Consider the following 16,644-nt stretch of genomic DNA (forward strand, 5'->3'; position numbering starts at 1 on the left):
GCCTCCCTGTAGTTTGAACCCTTCCTTTCTGGTTTAACGTTGGCTGTGGAGTGTCTACGTGGCAGCATGAGGAAGATGTCCTTGGACATAGGGCCAATCAAGCTGACTTTTGGTGCCACCGTCTGAGCTTCTTTGTCTTCATGAAGTAGTGTGAAATGGGTAGTGAAGTAGACACTACTTGTCACTTCTTGTCCCTAATTCTTGGGATGTCTCCAGTGGCACCAATTTTTTAAATTGGCTAACTTAACTATATGTTGTAAGAGAAAATACAGGCAATTACTACATCTGACTGAAAACAAAATGTAACAATATGATAAATGTTTTATTTAATGAAAGGTTGTATAATTATGCACATAACTGGTAATAGTTTGGTCTTAAAATATATCTCATTGATAGACTGTGTACTAATATTATGACTTTTAATTTAGAGTTTATTTAATATTTTTAATTAGATGTATTCATTTTATATGTGTCTGAGTATTTTGCCTGCATGGATGTGTACCACATGCACGCTCTGGGCCTGAGGCAGTTAGAAGGGGGCATGGATCCCATGGAATCGGAATTGCAGGTGGATGTGAGCCAAGTGGGAGATAGGAATAAAACCCCTGTCCTCTGCAAGAGTAACACGTGCTCTTAGCTGCTGAGCTGTCTTCCAGCCCTTGATTTTTAAACATCCAGAATACTGCATTACTTTGTATAGTCTTGAAGATGAGGTCCATGAATAATGAACAGTCATGGTGCCTAGGAACAGTAGCCTTTACAGAGTTATATTTAAATTGCAGTACACAGTTCCTGAGCCGCTGCTGAGCCGGGTTAAGTATAGACACTTCAGGTTTAAGTCTGCCTGTCTAGTTAGTGTCCTTTCCTTGTGACTCTCTGCATCCCCGCATCAGTAAAGAGGCGTGGCAGGTGTCTCGTGTCTGTTTCCCTTGCTTTAGCTTGCTGGAGGTATCCGGTCACTGGAGGTCTGTGGAGGCCGACAGCCTTGTGCTGGTGGTGTGGCACAGAGCCGCCCCAGGATCACCAGGCTCAGGTTCGGCTTTGCGCCCATGTATTTATTCATTTACTGGTTTCTAAGTGAATTTTTCAAACTGCAGTTTTAGACATCTGCTGTCCAGTTTAGACTCTGCAGAGAGGTGTTGAAGACAAGGTAGGAGGTAGGAATGGCCTTAGAAGATTTTAAGATTGAGGAATATTATTCTAGAAGATTGGTGACAAAACCCTCCAGTTTTAGCATTGCTAACATTACGCGCACGCGTGGCTTTTCTCACCCTGCTCTTCCTCTTTCCCTCCATCCCATTTCTGAGTGTCTGCCAACACTGCAAATCTGGCCGTTCTCTGAACACAAAGCCGACCCCAATGACCCACCCTGCAGAAAGGACTCCTCAGCTCTGTGTTCTAGCCCCTGCTCTCTTCCTCCAGTCCTGCAGGTAAATGGGGCCTAAATGAGAAGAGGCGGGCATGGTCCCTACACAAACCCCCATTTGCCTACTGTCCTGGCTTCCTTTCTCTTGCTGTGATAAGATATCCCAACCAAAATCGTAGGGGGCTGTGTTTGTGGGGCTGCAATCGGAGTCAGCCGAGCAGCCCCGGGTTCTTACCTGAGTGGGGGAGCGTGGATGAGGGAAAAGCTAGCTAAAAGGGGTTAAGAACAGAGACACAGGATAGGTGTCGGGAGGGCAGATTCAGTCCGTCCTGAATACAACTTTAGTTTATTCTTATACCATCTTATGTATTCAACCAACAGTGAGGACAAAAAACAACAACAACAAAAGAAAAACAAAAAACAAAACAAAACAAAAACCTGGCAGAAGAAGAGTAAGCACACCTGGGCTGAAAGAAACCTATTGTTGTGTAGATAAGAGACATGTCCCTGCCAAGGCCAGAACATCCTGTAGCCACTGAGCTATGGACTTAAGGACATAAGGACATTTTTAAACTCAGACTATTAGTCAAAATGAAATGGACTCCTTTTCATGGGTTCTTTTGTGTCATGGGTTCTGACACAAAAGCAACTCAGGGAAAGAAAATATTTATTCGGCTTACAATTCCAGGTGACAGTCTATCACTGAGGAAAATATTTATTTGGCTTACAATTCCAGGTGACAGTCTATCACTGAGGGAGTCAAGGAAGGATCTCAAGCAGCTAGTCACATCACATCCACAGTCAAGAGCAGAGAAAAACTAATGTGCCTCTGTTGCCTGCTTGCTCATTCAGCTAGCTTTCTTCAGTCATATACAAATCAGTGCTCAGCCTAGGGAATGGTGTCACCCGTGGTGGCTGGGGTCAGTTAACTATCAACATAATACCCTTGATTAGATCAGGCCAACTTGATCTAGATAATTCCTTAAGTAACTTAAGTAAGATTTTTCTTCCCTCCCAGCAGTGGTGGTGCACACCTTTACGCAGACGCAGGTGGATCTCTGTGAGTTCAAGGCCAGCCTGGTCTACACAGAAAAACCCTTTCTTGAAAAACAAACTTCTTCCTAAGAAGTTGTGTCAAGCTGACAATTGAAACTCCACTGCATGGCTACTTAAAAGGAACTAGAAACTTCTCACTCTGCACACCATATTCAGTCTGTTTTAGCTAAACTTATATAACACAATATTACTGAATTCATTCCGAACGGGGTCTCTTCTAACTGGAGTTGTCTGTGTGTATATTCAAAGGATTCTGCTATGCCGATTTATCTAGCATAGTGGCTGTTTTGGCAGTCCGGCACCCCACCTTTGATGACGAGGAAGAGCTCCGCTCCTTGTCAGTAATGGGGTGCTGGCACTGGTCTTGGTCGCAGGCGAGTCCACTGCTGCAGCCAGGCTGCTCTTCTGGCCACCACTTGCTCACCCACACTCGGGGCTTCCGCATGTGGCATGTCACTCCCCTTCTTGTCCTCAGCTCCCAGCTTTCCTTCAGCTTGCAGTCCGTGTTTTCTGTGGCGCCCTCCCTCTTTAGCTCTTGGCCTTTCTCTGGACATGGTATTTGTTTTGTAGCCACAGCTCATTGCTTCCCTCTGCTGCAGTGTGCGTGGATGTGTGTTTGTGTTTGTGATGCACTGTGTACAGCTCTCCTGGAACCCAACACACGAGTTTTTGGTGCGCGCGCGCACGCGCGCGCGCGTGTGTGTGTGTGTGTGTGTGTGTGTGTGTGTGTGTGTGTGTGTGTGTCTGTATGTATATGTATATGTATTCATCCCTTAAATCCCTTAGGATTCATGAAAGCCTCAACACCGTCCAAAGATTCACCGTCTCTGTCAGTGGGCTGCAGGGAATTCCTGTGTGAGCCAGGCAGCTCTTTCGTGTTTGGCTTTGGCAGGCTTTGCTGGTTGTTGTACTTGAGAGGAGTTGAGATGTGGCCCAGAGCATGGGGACAAAGGCAGACGGGTTGCTTCTCCCCAGAAATGACTCTCCAGTTGCCAGCATCTCCCTCAGGTCTGCCCTGTCGGTGTTCATTCATCCAGCCACCGTGGGCCTCCCGTGTCCTTTGGCCCTGTCCTGGGTGACATGCACTGGATTCTGCCTGATGTTGTCCCTGGATGCACAGACCAATCAGCGTTAAGTGTAGCCAGCTCCCTGTGGCTGATTTCGTTGGGCCTTCCTGTCATTTTGTGCTCATCACTCTTAAGAGTTTACGTCTTTTCCTGAGATGACCCGTTGAATGCAGTGACTCAGGCTGGTCATGGCCTTGTTCTTCAGCCCTGTGTCCCAAGTGCCCGGCAAACAATTAAGTTTTACTTCATTAGCGTGGAAGTAGGTGTGGGGACGAGGGAAGAAAGTGGGGTGTCTCAGCGCCGAGCCAGTCAGTCGACTAGAGGACTCTGCTCTGCATATGGGGTGTAGCAGAGTCTCGGAGGTCTGAGGCTTGGAGACACTTTCATGTTAGTCCTTCAACCCCTGACTGAGGCAAATATCTTAACCACTTGTACAATGGGGAAAATCGAATGGGAGAATATTAACTTTACAAGATCCAAGAGCAGCAGAAGAGAGTGTTGGGACTCAGGGATGTCTTCGGGTCCAGTCTTTACATAATGCACTGCGGTGGCTACCTTCCTGTGGGCGGGTCCTCCTGTCTTCTTTCCCTCCACATCTTAGATGAGACCCTCACAGTCCAGTATCTGTGACAGCCTCCCCCCCCCATTTCCTTCTGCTTCACCAGCACACATGTTCACTTATCTGTGCGCCCTTCCTCCCTGAGGTCATCAGGGTTCACTGTGGGAGCCACACTGGGTGCCATGGTCCCACCCACCACAGTCTTGCTGTCTGAACCCCCACGCTGATCTGCCTCACCCTTGCTCCCTGTGGGGTAGTCTGCTTGCTGCTGCTCGGCTGCCTTGACAGAGCTGCCCCTCCCCCCAGCCCCACTGCTGCTCCACAGCCTTTTCAGAGTCCCTCCATCTTCCTGTGCTTTTTACACTGCCCTCGTTTGTTTGTTTTTTTTTTTTTCTGAGACAGGGTTTCTCTGTATTGTCTTGGAGGTTGTCCTGGAATTAGCCCTGTAGACCAGGCTGGCCTCCAACTTGCAGAAATCCACCTGCCTCTGCCTCCCAAGTGCTGGGATTAAAAGCGTGCACCACCAACGCCCGGCTTGGATTTACTGTTTTACATTCTGTCCCAATCCAGATGCTTCCAGAAACACCATTGCCTGTTGTACTGCATTTTTTTCTCCTGTGGCATGTGACTTAGGAAAGACAGTGGCTATTTGATGAGAACTCATTCAGTGAGTAGCTATGCCATGCTCCTGCTGGTCTGTCACACCAGGGATTGGCTTCATATTAAATGGGATCCACTAAAGATGGTCGGTAAATGGAGGAGCTAGAATCTTGCTTACATCTCTAATTAGGGCTACAGCGAAGTGTACAGCCTGTGATCTTTAGCGTGCTCCTACAGCAGAAGACAAAATGCCAGTGTTACAGAGGACTGTAAGGGGCAGTGTGGACCGTCAGGCTCCTGTAAAGCTGTTTCCATTGGCTTTTAGTGTGTGATTCACTTCTCAACTCAGTGACTGATACACACTAAAAATTACTACATAGCATTTCTTTCAAAATACTGAATACCTCCAGTCTAACACAAACAGTTGTGATTTGATGACAAGCAAGGGCCTGAGCTGGGCATGTAGTCTGCCTCAGGCCACCCCGCCTTCCCTTTGCAGATTTGCTTTCCTAACTGTAATTTACTCCGGCTAACTTTAAAACGACTCTCCATTCCTGATATCAGTGTGTTTCATGTGTTAAGTCAAGGACACACATTTAACAACACAAGGTTATCTGTAAGAACATAATACTTATTTCCCCCCAGAGGATTTTTTTAAGTCATCACATATATGGCTTTAAAACAAACACACAACACATGTAACCAGGAGCATACAGCAGAGTAATGGGGCGTGGAAACACATCTGGATTTGTTTTGCTGTTTTAGTTTGGTTGTGTTTTTTAATCCCCTTGTAAAAAAGAGAAAGAAAGAACGAAACAGCTTCACAAAACCATTTCTGCTGTGCCGTCACACCGTGCTACACATGGGGTGTCAGATGAAGCGAGGTCCACTGACAGCCGGCACTAGCTCACCATGGGCGTGAGAAGGAAGGGGGCTGTCGCCTCGCTCTAGACCATCGACTGTCTGTCTTATACATGAGCGAGCCTGACAACATAAACCTCCCTGTGCACATCTAAGTGTCTCGTCCAGGGGTTGTGAGATAAGGGTCCACAGGGTTATGGCCCAAATCAGAAGTGTTATCAATGGAGACTTCCAAAGACTCATGGGAGTTAGTTAGTGGTTTTGATTGACCTTTGAGAAATGTCTGAAGATGTTGAAGGAGATTCCTGCTGAAGAAATGAGATGTCTGAAATACATTTTCCACCTGTTGGTCACAGTTGCTTTTTTTGTGTGTGTTTGTGTGTGTGTGTTTGTGTTAGCTTTATTATTTTAAAGGGTTATCAGTTTTTCTTTTTTAAAATAACTAAGAAACCTTATCTTTTGTTTTCTGGTCAGCCTTTAAATCTATTTTAGATTTATGGAGTGCAGTGTGACATTTCAGTGTGCTAATCAGATTAGAGTGATGGACATATCAGTCACTTCTGACATGTTTTTTTGTCTGAGAATTCCATTAGCTATTCTGAAGTAGTCAATTATTGTCAACTGTAGTTACTGTACCTTGAACATCAGAAATTGCTGCTCTCCAGTAGTGCTCTTAGTGATCCTCTGTCTACCATCCTGTACTTTCCAATTTTCTGCTACTGCTAGTAATAGTCTGGAAATACGTGTCACTGTTCCTTCATTGGCCTACTGTTGCACGGCCAGTTTCCATGTCTTGGCTGTTGTGAACTGTGCTGCAGTAAACATGTAGTAATCCTTACTGATTTCCCCCCATTGGGCATACGCAGCCAGCGCTGACATCGCTGGACCACGTAGAAGTTCGTTTCTGCCAGGCAAGGTGGTGCACGCCTTTAGTGCCAGCTTTCGGGAGAGGCAGGCACAGGCATCGCTGTGAGTTTGAGGCCAGCCTGTCTAGGTAGCCCAGGCCAGACAGGGCTATACGGTTCGAACCTTTCTCAAAAAACTGAAAACTGAACAACAACAAAATCACACAAAATGAAGTTCATTTCTAGTTGGATTCTGTTGTTGCTTGCTGGAGTTTGGACCCAGGCCCTCCCCAAGCTCTCACACAGGCTGAGCATGCATTCTCCCACAGACATGTCCACTTTACATGTGATGTAAAGGAAAAGGCCATCATCCATTATTTCAGTTGAGTAATCTTCATGTGGTCTTCGTAATGATCGTTTTAATTTTCATTCCTCTTAGGAGTGTGGGAAAGCCCGCTTTTTTTGACATCTTCACCAGTCTTGGCTGTTTTTTCTCCTCTGACAGCAGCCATTCTGATTCTTGTCATTGATTTGTGGGTCTCCAGTACCGGGTGTCACTGGATCCTTTTTCATTTATATGTGAGTGGCATTCAGACTGAGCAGCTGCTGCCACCATCCATCTTCACACCCCTCTGCATCCCACAAACTGAAGTTTACTTGCTATAGCTCCTTCTCATGCCCTGTCCCCGGGAAACAAGCTCTGCTTTCCATCTGTATGAATTCCACTGCTCCAGGCCCCTCACATGTGCGGAATTACTGCTATTCATCTTCTCATGACTGGCTTGTTTCCTTGGCTCGGTGTCCTCCAGAGACACCCATGTTGGTTTGGCATGCTGAAAGCTCCACTACAGCTCTGCTTCTATTTATCCGTCTGTTAATGGACACTTGCTTCTCTGGCGTCTGTCTCTAGGCTGTTGTAAACAGCCCGAATGACACTGCAAAGGCGTGCAGACACTGCCTCTGTAGAACAGTGCAGTGTTCTATGGTAATTTGTCTCGGAGCTGCAGCCTCTCTACCATACTTTGTCTTTGCCATCTGTGTTCCCAGACCACAGACCCTGCCTAGTTCAGAGTGAGGCAGGGCTGTGTCCTGAAGGGACACATCTCCCAGCTGGTCCCTTTCCCTTTGCTGTACTGTTGGGTCAGTGCTGGAGAACAATGCTCAGACTGAGCACTTGCTATGCAAGATTAGCACCTGAGTTTGAACCTCCTGGACCCATGGGGAAAAGCTGGGCATGACTGGGATGTGCCTGGAATCCCAGCTTTAGGGAGAGGGAGGGGTGGAGACAGGCAGATCCTGAAAGCTCATTGGCCTAACTGAAACCCTGAGCTTCTGCTTCAGCGAGAGACTCTGTCTCAAAGCAGTATGGCAGTGATAGAGCAAGGCACTCAACGGGCTTCTCTGCCTCTGCACGCATAACCTGCCCACTCAAGTGCATGTACACCCCACCACGAACCACACACACACATACACACAACACACATAACACATACACACACATAACGCATACACACACATAACACACACACACATACACACACATAACACATACACACATACATAACACATACACACATAACACACACACATACACACACATACCACAAACACACACAACACATACACACACATAACACATACACACACATAACACATACACACACATAACGCATACACACATAACACATACACACATACATAACACACACACATACACACACATAACACACACATACATACATAACACACACATACATACATAACACACACATACACACACATAACACATACACACACATAACGCACACACACACATAACACACACACATAACATACAGATACACACACAGAACACACACATATACACACATGACACACACACATACACACACATAACACATACACACATACATAACACACACACATAACACATACACACATAACACATACACACACATAACACATACACACACATACATAACACACACACACTTGCCATAGACTGATGGCTTAACCAACATCTATTCCTTCAGCCTGGCTGGGAAGTCTGATGAAGGTTTAATAGAGGTAGTGTCAGTTGAGGACACTTATCCTGGTTACAGAAGCTGAAGAGCCAGCAGACCTCTGGGCTCATCTTCTTCTTTGAGGACATGAAGCCCACTTGGGGTGGGGCGTGTCCATTCTTACCATCTCATGTGGATCTACTTATTTCTCATGAAGTCACGTTGGTAATCGGAACTTTAATACATAAATGTGGGGACCTAGCATCCATACAGAGTGACATACTTCAAGAAGGGAAAACAGAGCTTTGGAGAGGGGAGCCCAGAGTAAGAAAGGCAGAACAACCAAGAAGAGAGAAACAAAACAAAAATGTAGATCACAAAGGAGGGAAAGGGGACAGAGTAGGACATAGTCCTGCACATGGTTGCTGTTCTTTCATGTCTTAACATCATGAAACCTATGACAGTCGTCCTTGTGAAGATAATTCCATTCAGAGGTTCCCAGTCTGACCAAGAAATAGAACATGAGTGACTTCCCTGCAATGAGATGCTTACAAGGATGGACACCATAAACACTCGAGCCTCTACTAGAAGAGGGCTTCCCCTTGGGATATTGGACAATATCTGGATTTTTTTTATTATGTAGAGAGAATCCCAGAAAATGATGGTCTGGTCCAAAACCTCCAGTGGCACTAAGGCTTAAAAGCTGCCATAATGTGTGCAAAGGATGAAACCCAGCCTGACTAGATCCACTCATCCAAAGCAGAAGAACACAGGGATGCCCAGAACAGTGGCTTCTGTCTCTGGAGTTCTCAGAGCTTCTCCCCCCTTTTAGCATTTAAAATAGATATAATAGACAGATGATAGATAGGTAGATAGATAGATCATAGATCATAGATTTATAAATAGATGACAGGTGACTGATAGTAGATTTATAGGTAGATGATAGACAGAATATAGATAATAGATTTATAGGTAGATGATAGGTGATTGATAGAGGATAAATGATAGATTTATAGATAGATGGTAGGTAGATAGATGGATGGATGATGGATGATAGTGTGTGTGTGTGTGTGTGTGTGTGTGTGTGTGTGTGTGTGTACAATCACCCACCCACATGTGGAGGTCAGGGGACAACCTTGGGTGTCCATCACTGGTTTGTGGGAGGGTCTTCGTTGTTTCCTGCTGTTCTGTGTACTCCAGGTTAGCTGGCCTTAAACTAGGAGTGTCTCCTCTCTCTGCCTCCCTTCTCACTGTAGGAGTGTGGGATCACACACATGCTGTGACACCTGCTTTTCCATGGGTTCTGGGAATCCAAACCCAGGCTATCAGGTCTGCATTGCAAGTGCTTTTATTATGAGACATCTTCCTGGACCCCGTTTAGCTTTGTATTTTGAAATAATGTTAGACTTACAAGTCAGATGTGGTGGCAAGTGCCTTTAATCCCAGCATGGGAGGTAGCAGTGGGTGACTGTGAGTTTGAGGTCAGCCTGGTCTACAGAGTGAGTTCTAGCCAGTCAGGGATACATAGTGAAATCCAGTCTATAATAATAATAATAATAGTGTAATCATTATCATCATTGGAGACTTGCAAACTGTATAGCTTTAATCTGTTAGCATTTGGCTCTTGAGAGACTCTTCCTAAATGCATGAAACAAGTAGAGAGAATGAGGAAGGGACATATGAAGACTCCTCCGTGCGATGTTCACTCTGAGGAGCAGCCGAGGACTAAAGGGAAGAGTTAACGAGAGCCATTTGGGTTATGAAGTGGCTGTGGCTCTGGTCTGGCAGATGCCTCCTCCTTATGCTACTCGATTCACTTCGGGCCTTTAGACAGAGTCAACCATAGTCAACCTGTGTGGCCAGGGCAGAGTCAACCATAGTCAACCTGTGTGGTCAGGACAGAGTCAACCATAGTCAACCTGTGTGGTCAGGACAGAGTCAACCATAGTCAACCTGTGTGGCCAGGACAGAGTCAACCATAGTCAACCTGTGTGGCCAGGACAGAGTCAACCATAGTCAACCTGTGTGGCCAGGACAGAGTCAACCATAGTCAACCTGTGTGGCCAGGACAGAGTCAACCATAGTCAACCTGTGTGGCCAGGACAGAGTCAACCATAGTCAACCTGTGTGGCCAGGGCAGAGTCAAACATAGTCAACCTGTGTGGCCAGGGCAGCCTGCTGGGCTATCATCTACTCAGTGTGAGAATACTGACTAAAACATACCATCTAGGGCCTCAGGTCTAGCTCGTGATAGCACAAGACTCACCTCAGGGTTCTATCACTAGTAACAGAGTCAAAACACAGACACCTAGAAAGGGAAGGCCTTCCATAGTTTTGGTGGTACACTGAAGGACCTCTAGAATTTTTAAACTTAACAACATGTATTAATATATTGCTAGGAATAAAAGTGAAGTTGCCGTTGCAGTTCTATAGTGTATGGTTTCTTTTCAGCTTGTGTTTGCCATGCTATGTGATGGGTGAATTTTTTAAGATGAGGGCTGTAGGGCTGTCTGCACACTCCAGACCCATGGGAGCAGCTCTGTGTCCCCCTCCCCACAGTATTGGTGGTTGAACCCAAGGCTCTACACATGCTGAGTATGCATTCTATGCGAGTATCTCCTAAGTTAAATTTCAGAAGGTATTTTGGGTGTCTTGCATGGGAATCACTATGACACACTGGATGAAGTAGATATCCAGTGCCAAGTGATAACATCATTAACCATTTTGATATAGATGCTGCAGCGATTCTAATACGGTTTGCTCAGTGGTCTTAGATTTCATCTGTGTCTTGTGTGTCCCACAGGCAAATATGTATATCAGCCTATGACCCCCGTGGAGCAGCTCCCAAGCACGGAGATCCCCACAAGGCCGAGAGAGCCCACCAACACCATTCAGATCTCAGTCTCTCTCACTGAACACTTTTTGAAATTTGCATCTGTCTTCCAGCCGCCGCTTCCCCCTGACTCACCAAGGTACTGTATGATTTCCGATCTCTTCATTGACAACTATCAGGTCAAATGCATCAATGGGAAGATGTGCTATGTGCAGAAGCAGCCGGTGCCCCATTCCCAGAAGATGAGCCCTGAGGAGGTCTCTGCACATGATGCCTTAATTTCTAAAGAGAGTGAGACTCCGAAACTGGGTCACTGCTCCTCCCCTTCCAGTTCCGAGGACTCGGGGATCAATGCAATTGGGGCTCACTATGTGGAATCCTGTGACGAGGACACAGAAGAAGGGGCAGAACTGAGTTCCGAGGAAGATTACAGCCCTGAGAGCAGCTGGGAACCCGACGAGTGCACCCTTCTCTCCCCGTCACAGTCTGACCTGGAAGTGATCGAAACCATGGAAACCACTGTGTAGTCAGCTGGGAACCACGGCCAGGATCCACCCTGAGCTTCTGGACTTTGATTTGATTCTTTTCCAATACTCTTGGCATTTTCCAAGCCCTATTACCAACAATAGCAGTCCAGGGGGGCTGCTAATTAGTGTTAAAATTACCTTGTAACCAGGACATTGTTTTTTTTTCTTTTAAATGTATCTTGCTTTCTTTGTAGCATCTGGTGTCGTAGCTGTGACCCAGCCTTAATTTCACTGAGAACTTTGAGCGTGCTGGTGACCACAGAATATCATAGGTCGCATGGAGGAGCTCCCCAGAGTGGAGGTGCCCATACTTTACCCATAGCCCATCATTTGTGGCAAAGGCTCTGCTCTTGGGTATGTCATGTGACACCTCTGTTCTGTTGGTCTCCGGTGGGGGAGCAGCTCACTTCAGCCAACATGTTCCTTCCCTTCCTCCTCCTGCCTGCCACCCATACTGGCTCAGGTCAAGAGTAGCCTTGGAGCTACTTCTAGGAGGCCCTTGGAGGTCCCCTGGGCCCCTGGTGATGGCCATGTCACAGCTTCTGTGACTGTGAGGAGAGATGGGCCTCTCCGATCTGTGTCTAGTCCAGCTTTTGTGCAGCAGGGTGGTGGGATTCGGGATGGCTCAGACCAGGTTCTCACCACAAAGGGGACACATTGAATTACAGGACACAAGCCATGGCTCATGGCACCCACGAGGCTCTTGGAAGCAGGGGAGGAAAGGTGGACTTGGCCTGGGCTAGCTGAGAAAGTTGCTACAATGTCTGAGCCGGCCCGGGTGGGTTCACAGCATCCACTGCCCTTCCTGATTAGTTTTCCAGGTCAGGGAGAAGCATTTATGTTTTGTAGGTATTATATTTAGGAGGCAGCACATCTGACATCTTAAGAAAAAAACCACAATAGTTTTAGTTAGCATGGAAATGCTAAAAGACAAGTCCTTTAGGGATTAGGAATGAATCTAATAGGTTTGGTTAATTCTGCTTCGTTTGGTTGTATGAAGCATTAGAATGGCTTAGATGAGAAATGGACTAGAATTTTGTACGATGCATGGATTTTATGCAAATGCAAAAACAGTTGAAGTAGCTCACTGCTGAGTCAGGAAGATGTTTTATGTAACACTTCTTCACTTTACTGAGCTGGAGTCCACACACATTGTGTGTGTTCTTTCACACAGCTCACTGCTGAGTCAGGAAGATGTTTTATGTAACACTTCTTCATTTTACTAAGCTGGAGTCCACACCATTGTGTGTGTTCTTCCACACACACAAAATAGTGAGTAATTCTTTCTTACGTAGATTTCTTCAAAACTCTGTTCCTAATTTGGTATATACCGGGTGTTCTCACGTGATCTTATTACCTGCTGTTTTCTTAACTCTGTGAAGCACAGTACAAATCTGGGAGCTTTAACATATGCGAGCAGAGTCACACTCCTGCAGGGAGGTGGCGGCTCAGACCCTGGCTGTCTAGGCAGGTGCCGTGGCCTCATGGCCTGATGCTGCCAGCATCTCGCAATCCCTCCTCCCTCTGATTAGTGTGAACCCAAAGGAAGGAGAGGCTCGCCATGCTCCTGAATTTGGGGTTCTTCACTACGTTCTGGAGGAAGAATCTGCTTTCCCAACTGGTTATGGAGTCCCAGTGATTAGCCACTAGAACCTTCTTCAGGCTGACAAGCCCAAAACGCCCACAGTGTTCAGAAGGCAGGATATGTGGCTTCCTTTGAAAAGCATTAGTTAAAACTTCCTGTGCTAGAGAAGGTAGCAGAAAGTCCCCACAAACCGGGAAGGAGCAGCAGGCACAGGGGAGGGCAGGAGGGAGCAACCATGACTTGGTGAGGGTCATGCTCCCGACCTGGGATGGCCTGGGACCATCTGGCAAGCCCAGCCTGAGGTTTGTGATGCCTCACTGGCATGGAAACCAAATACCATGAGCCACATCTCCCTCATCCTGCACTCGGAGCTGTGGAGGCAGCACCGGGGCCATCTTCAAACGTGTGGTGGACGATCTCCTCAGAGCCCCGGGAGAGGCAGGCACACGGCAGCCAGTGCTCCATCCCCACACCCTTCTGATACTTTCCGGTGGGCTCACTGCCATGAGAACTAAACTAACTGGAGTTGTAGCCTGGGCTCCAAGGCCATGAAAACACGTGGTCTGCGCCCCAGCTCTGGAGCTGGGCCGGGAGCTTGGCTTGGGCCCTTGATCAGTAACATCTGTGACTTTTGCCCAGGGTTCTTTTTCTTCCTCCTCCTCCTTTTTGTATTTTTTTTTTCGAGACAGGGTTTCCCTGTGTAACTTTGGAGCCTGTCCTGGAACTAGCTCTTGTAGACCACGCTGGTCTTGAACTCACAGAGATCCACCTGTCTCTGCCTCCCGAGTGCTGGGATTAAAGGCGTGCGACACCACCGCCAGGCTCAGGGTCCTTTTTTCTAAAACCCCAAACTGCCACTCAGATCTGCCACAATTGTGACAGAACTTTTGATTTTAATAACAATTGATGATCACATTAAATATTTGCATACTCTTTATAATTAAACTCTCTAAGCTGCACTTGCTGTTTTATAAAATTGGACACATTCCCCTGCATTCTTGGATCTCAAAACAGCCTTTTCTAAATGAGCACAAACAAGAGAGGTTTTTGGTTTTGTTCTCCTGATACTGTTCATACCAGTAACTGTCTAAAATCCAACTAAGTCAGAATTACTTCCCTATGCTTGCACTCTGAAATCAGCGAAAAGAGTATTAAAGATGTATAGCTCAACTTCAGTTGTAGGCCTATTCTGTTCTATAGTCTATGAAAGGATTCCTCTATAATCCTGGTATTAGAGTGCTGATTTGTATACTTGTATTCATAGGCACTTTAGAAATACTTAGATGTAATATGCCCTGTCGACAGTAAGCACTGTCGTGTCAAATAGGCTTTTGACTAACACTGTACAGAGAGAGACGGAAGCTTGCAGGCTGGACCTTTAGGGGGCGAGGCTTGGGCCATGTGGATGGGCTTCTGCGGGAAACTGGCACTGTTGCTACTTTTTTGAAAGGTCGTTAGGTATACTAACATACTCCCACTAAATGTGGAATATAGTTTTCTTACCTAACCAAGATTTTAAGTTTCAGGTGTGTCCGTAACAAAGCAACTAAAGTTCTTTTAGGGATAACTATTTGATATCTTTAAAAAAAATAAGGCTTTACTTTAAAATCTGCGTATTTTTTACCTTGTAACATTTAAGGTATAAACTGAGAATCTGAGGGCAACCCTGAAGAGAAGCAGTTGCTTTCCTGGGAGACACACCTCAAGGCGACACAGTACTGAACAGAGTAAAGCCAAGTCTGTGTCCCAGCCCAACACAATGAAATACAATACAGAACAGACTGAAACTGGAGTCACCGTTCCCAACACCACACCACACCACACAACATAGCATAACACTACACGGAATAGAATAAAACTAGAGTCACCGTTCACAACACACAGCACAACACAGCATAATACTACATGGAATAGACTAAAACTGGAGCCACAGTGTCCCAACACAGCACAACACAATGTAATACAGTACAGAGCCAGTGTCCCAACAGGCCACAATACAATATAATACAAGACAACATACAATGCAGTGCAACACAATGTAAAACCTGAGCCATGGTGGTTTTCTGACAACTCCTTGGGATCTGATGTCTCTTGGGAATACTTTCACTTCTTAACTCCCGGCTTGTCTATTTGAATTATGTTCTTCTGGGGTGGATCAGAATAAATGCTTCTTATGCAAATTTGGTTGCAACCAGAGACTTTAGGAAGTCAGAATAACCATATGAGCCTGCAGTGTAGATACTGCCACATAAGAAAAAGCACACGTTTAATACTGCTCATGTCATCTGCTCCTGATTGTCCCCGAGCCCTATTTGCACAATTCTATTGTCATGTTTTAGCTTTTTACTTGAGGAAAACTTTTCTCTTTCCTTCCCCTTTGTCGAGCGGTGCTGAGAGTCTGAACAGTGGACTGTGGGGCTTCGTGGGGAGTATGTCACTGCGCTCCCCATGGAGGGGCAGGTGGGAGATGAGGGGGGCGCTACTCACCTTTTCTGTACCACACAGCCCTGAACGACATCGTAAACCTCAGTATAAACACAAGGACATTTCCAAAATGAAATTGTTTCCAAATCTGACCTTGTCGGGACTATGGCGGCTGAGCATGGGTGTGCGCGGGTGTGTGCACGGGTGCGGTCCGTGGAGGAGCTGCGTGCTGCCCAGGGTGAAGTGGCTGGAGGCCTGTCTGGGGTTTGAATGGCGCTCCAGGCCACTGTATTTGCACATGTGTTGAGGCTGTCCATACCTTGCAGTAGTCATGTGCTGTGCTGGGCTCTTTTGAACCTGTTTTAAAGTTTAAGCACAATGTTGACCCTTCTGTAATTTCCTAAAATTATATTCTGTTTTCCTAAGACTGCTCAACTTTAGGAAAATACTGCTGTACAATAAATGTGGTTTTCTTTTGTACTAGAACAAATCTGCGGTTGGAATTTTTGTATCAGGTGTTTACAGTGTGCTAGGCAATAAGCAATCCATACCCCTTACGCATTTAAACTTTTGGAAACTTGATGAAATGCAGGTAAGTATCGAGCACACGCTTGCCGCTGCTGTTAATTCACGGAACTCCTTGTAAAAACGTTTGTGTTGATTCCATCAGGTTTCTATGGAATGAGAATTATATCACCCCATGAATAACATTGATTTCACACTGAGTTAGGCCCTTGTCCCAGCTCATGAGTGCCATGTAAGAGAGCTAACAGCTACAGGCTGAGTAGTGAGGGAGGCTGCTACCCCATGGGGTCTTGGGTTTACTTGATCATTAAGGCCCAGCATCAAGGCTCAGTATGACAAGTCCAGAAACTCCACTTGATTCGGCATGCCAGCTTCTGGGGTTCACTGGGTGGG

The 16,644-nt window shown here is 46.2% G+C and overlaps 1 protein-coding gene across 1 annotated transcript in view; it reads left to right on the plus strand.

Annotated features, from left to right (window-relative positions):
* CUNH3orf70 (chromosome unknown C3orf70 homolog) overlaps positions 1-16,212 on the plus strand; it is a 47,580-nt gene extending 31,368 nt beyond the window's left edge. Inside the window, exon 2 of the mRNA XM_005071627.4 lies at positions 11,161-16,212. Within this exon, the coding sequence (XP_005071684.1) occupies positions 11,161-11,717 (557 nt within the window). The 3' untranslated portion in view covers positions 11,718-16,212. The remainder of the gene's footprint in view (positions 1-11,160) is intronic.
* The last annotated feature ends 432 nt before the right edge of the window (positions 16,213-16,644 follow it).

The sequence above is a fragment of the Mesocricetus auratus genome, unplaced genomic scaffold (assembly GCF_017639785.1).
Source record: "Mesocricetus auratus isolate SY011 unplaced genomic scaffold, BCM_Maur_2.0 Super-Scaffold_100008, whole genome shotgun sequence".
NCBI lineage: Eukaryota > Metazoa > Chordata > Mammalia > Rodentia > Cricetidae > Mesocricetus > Mesocricetus auratus.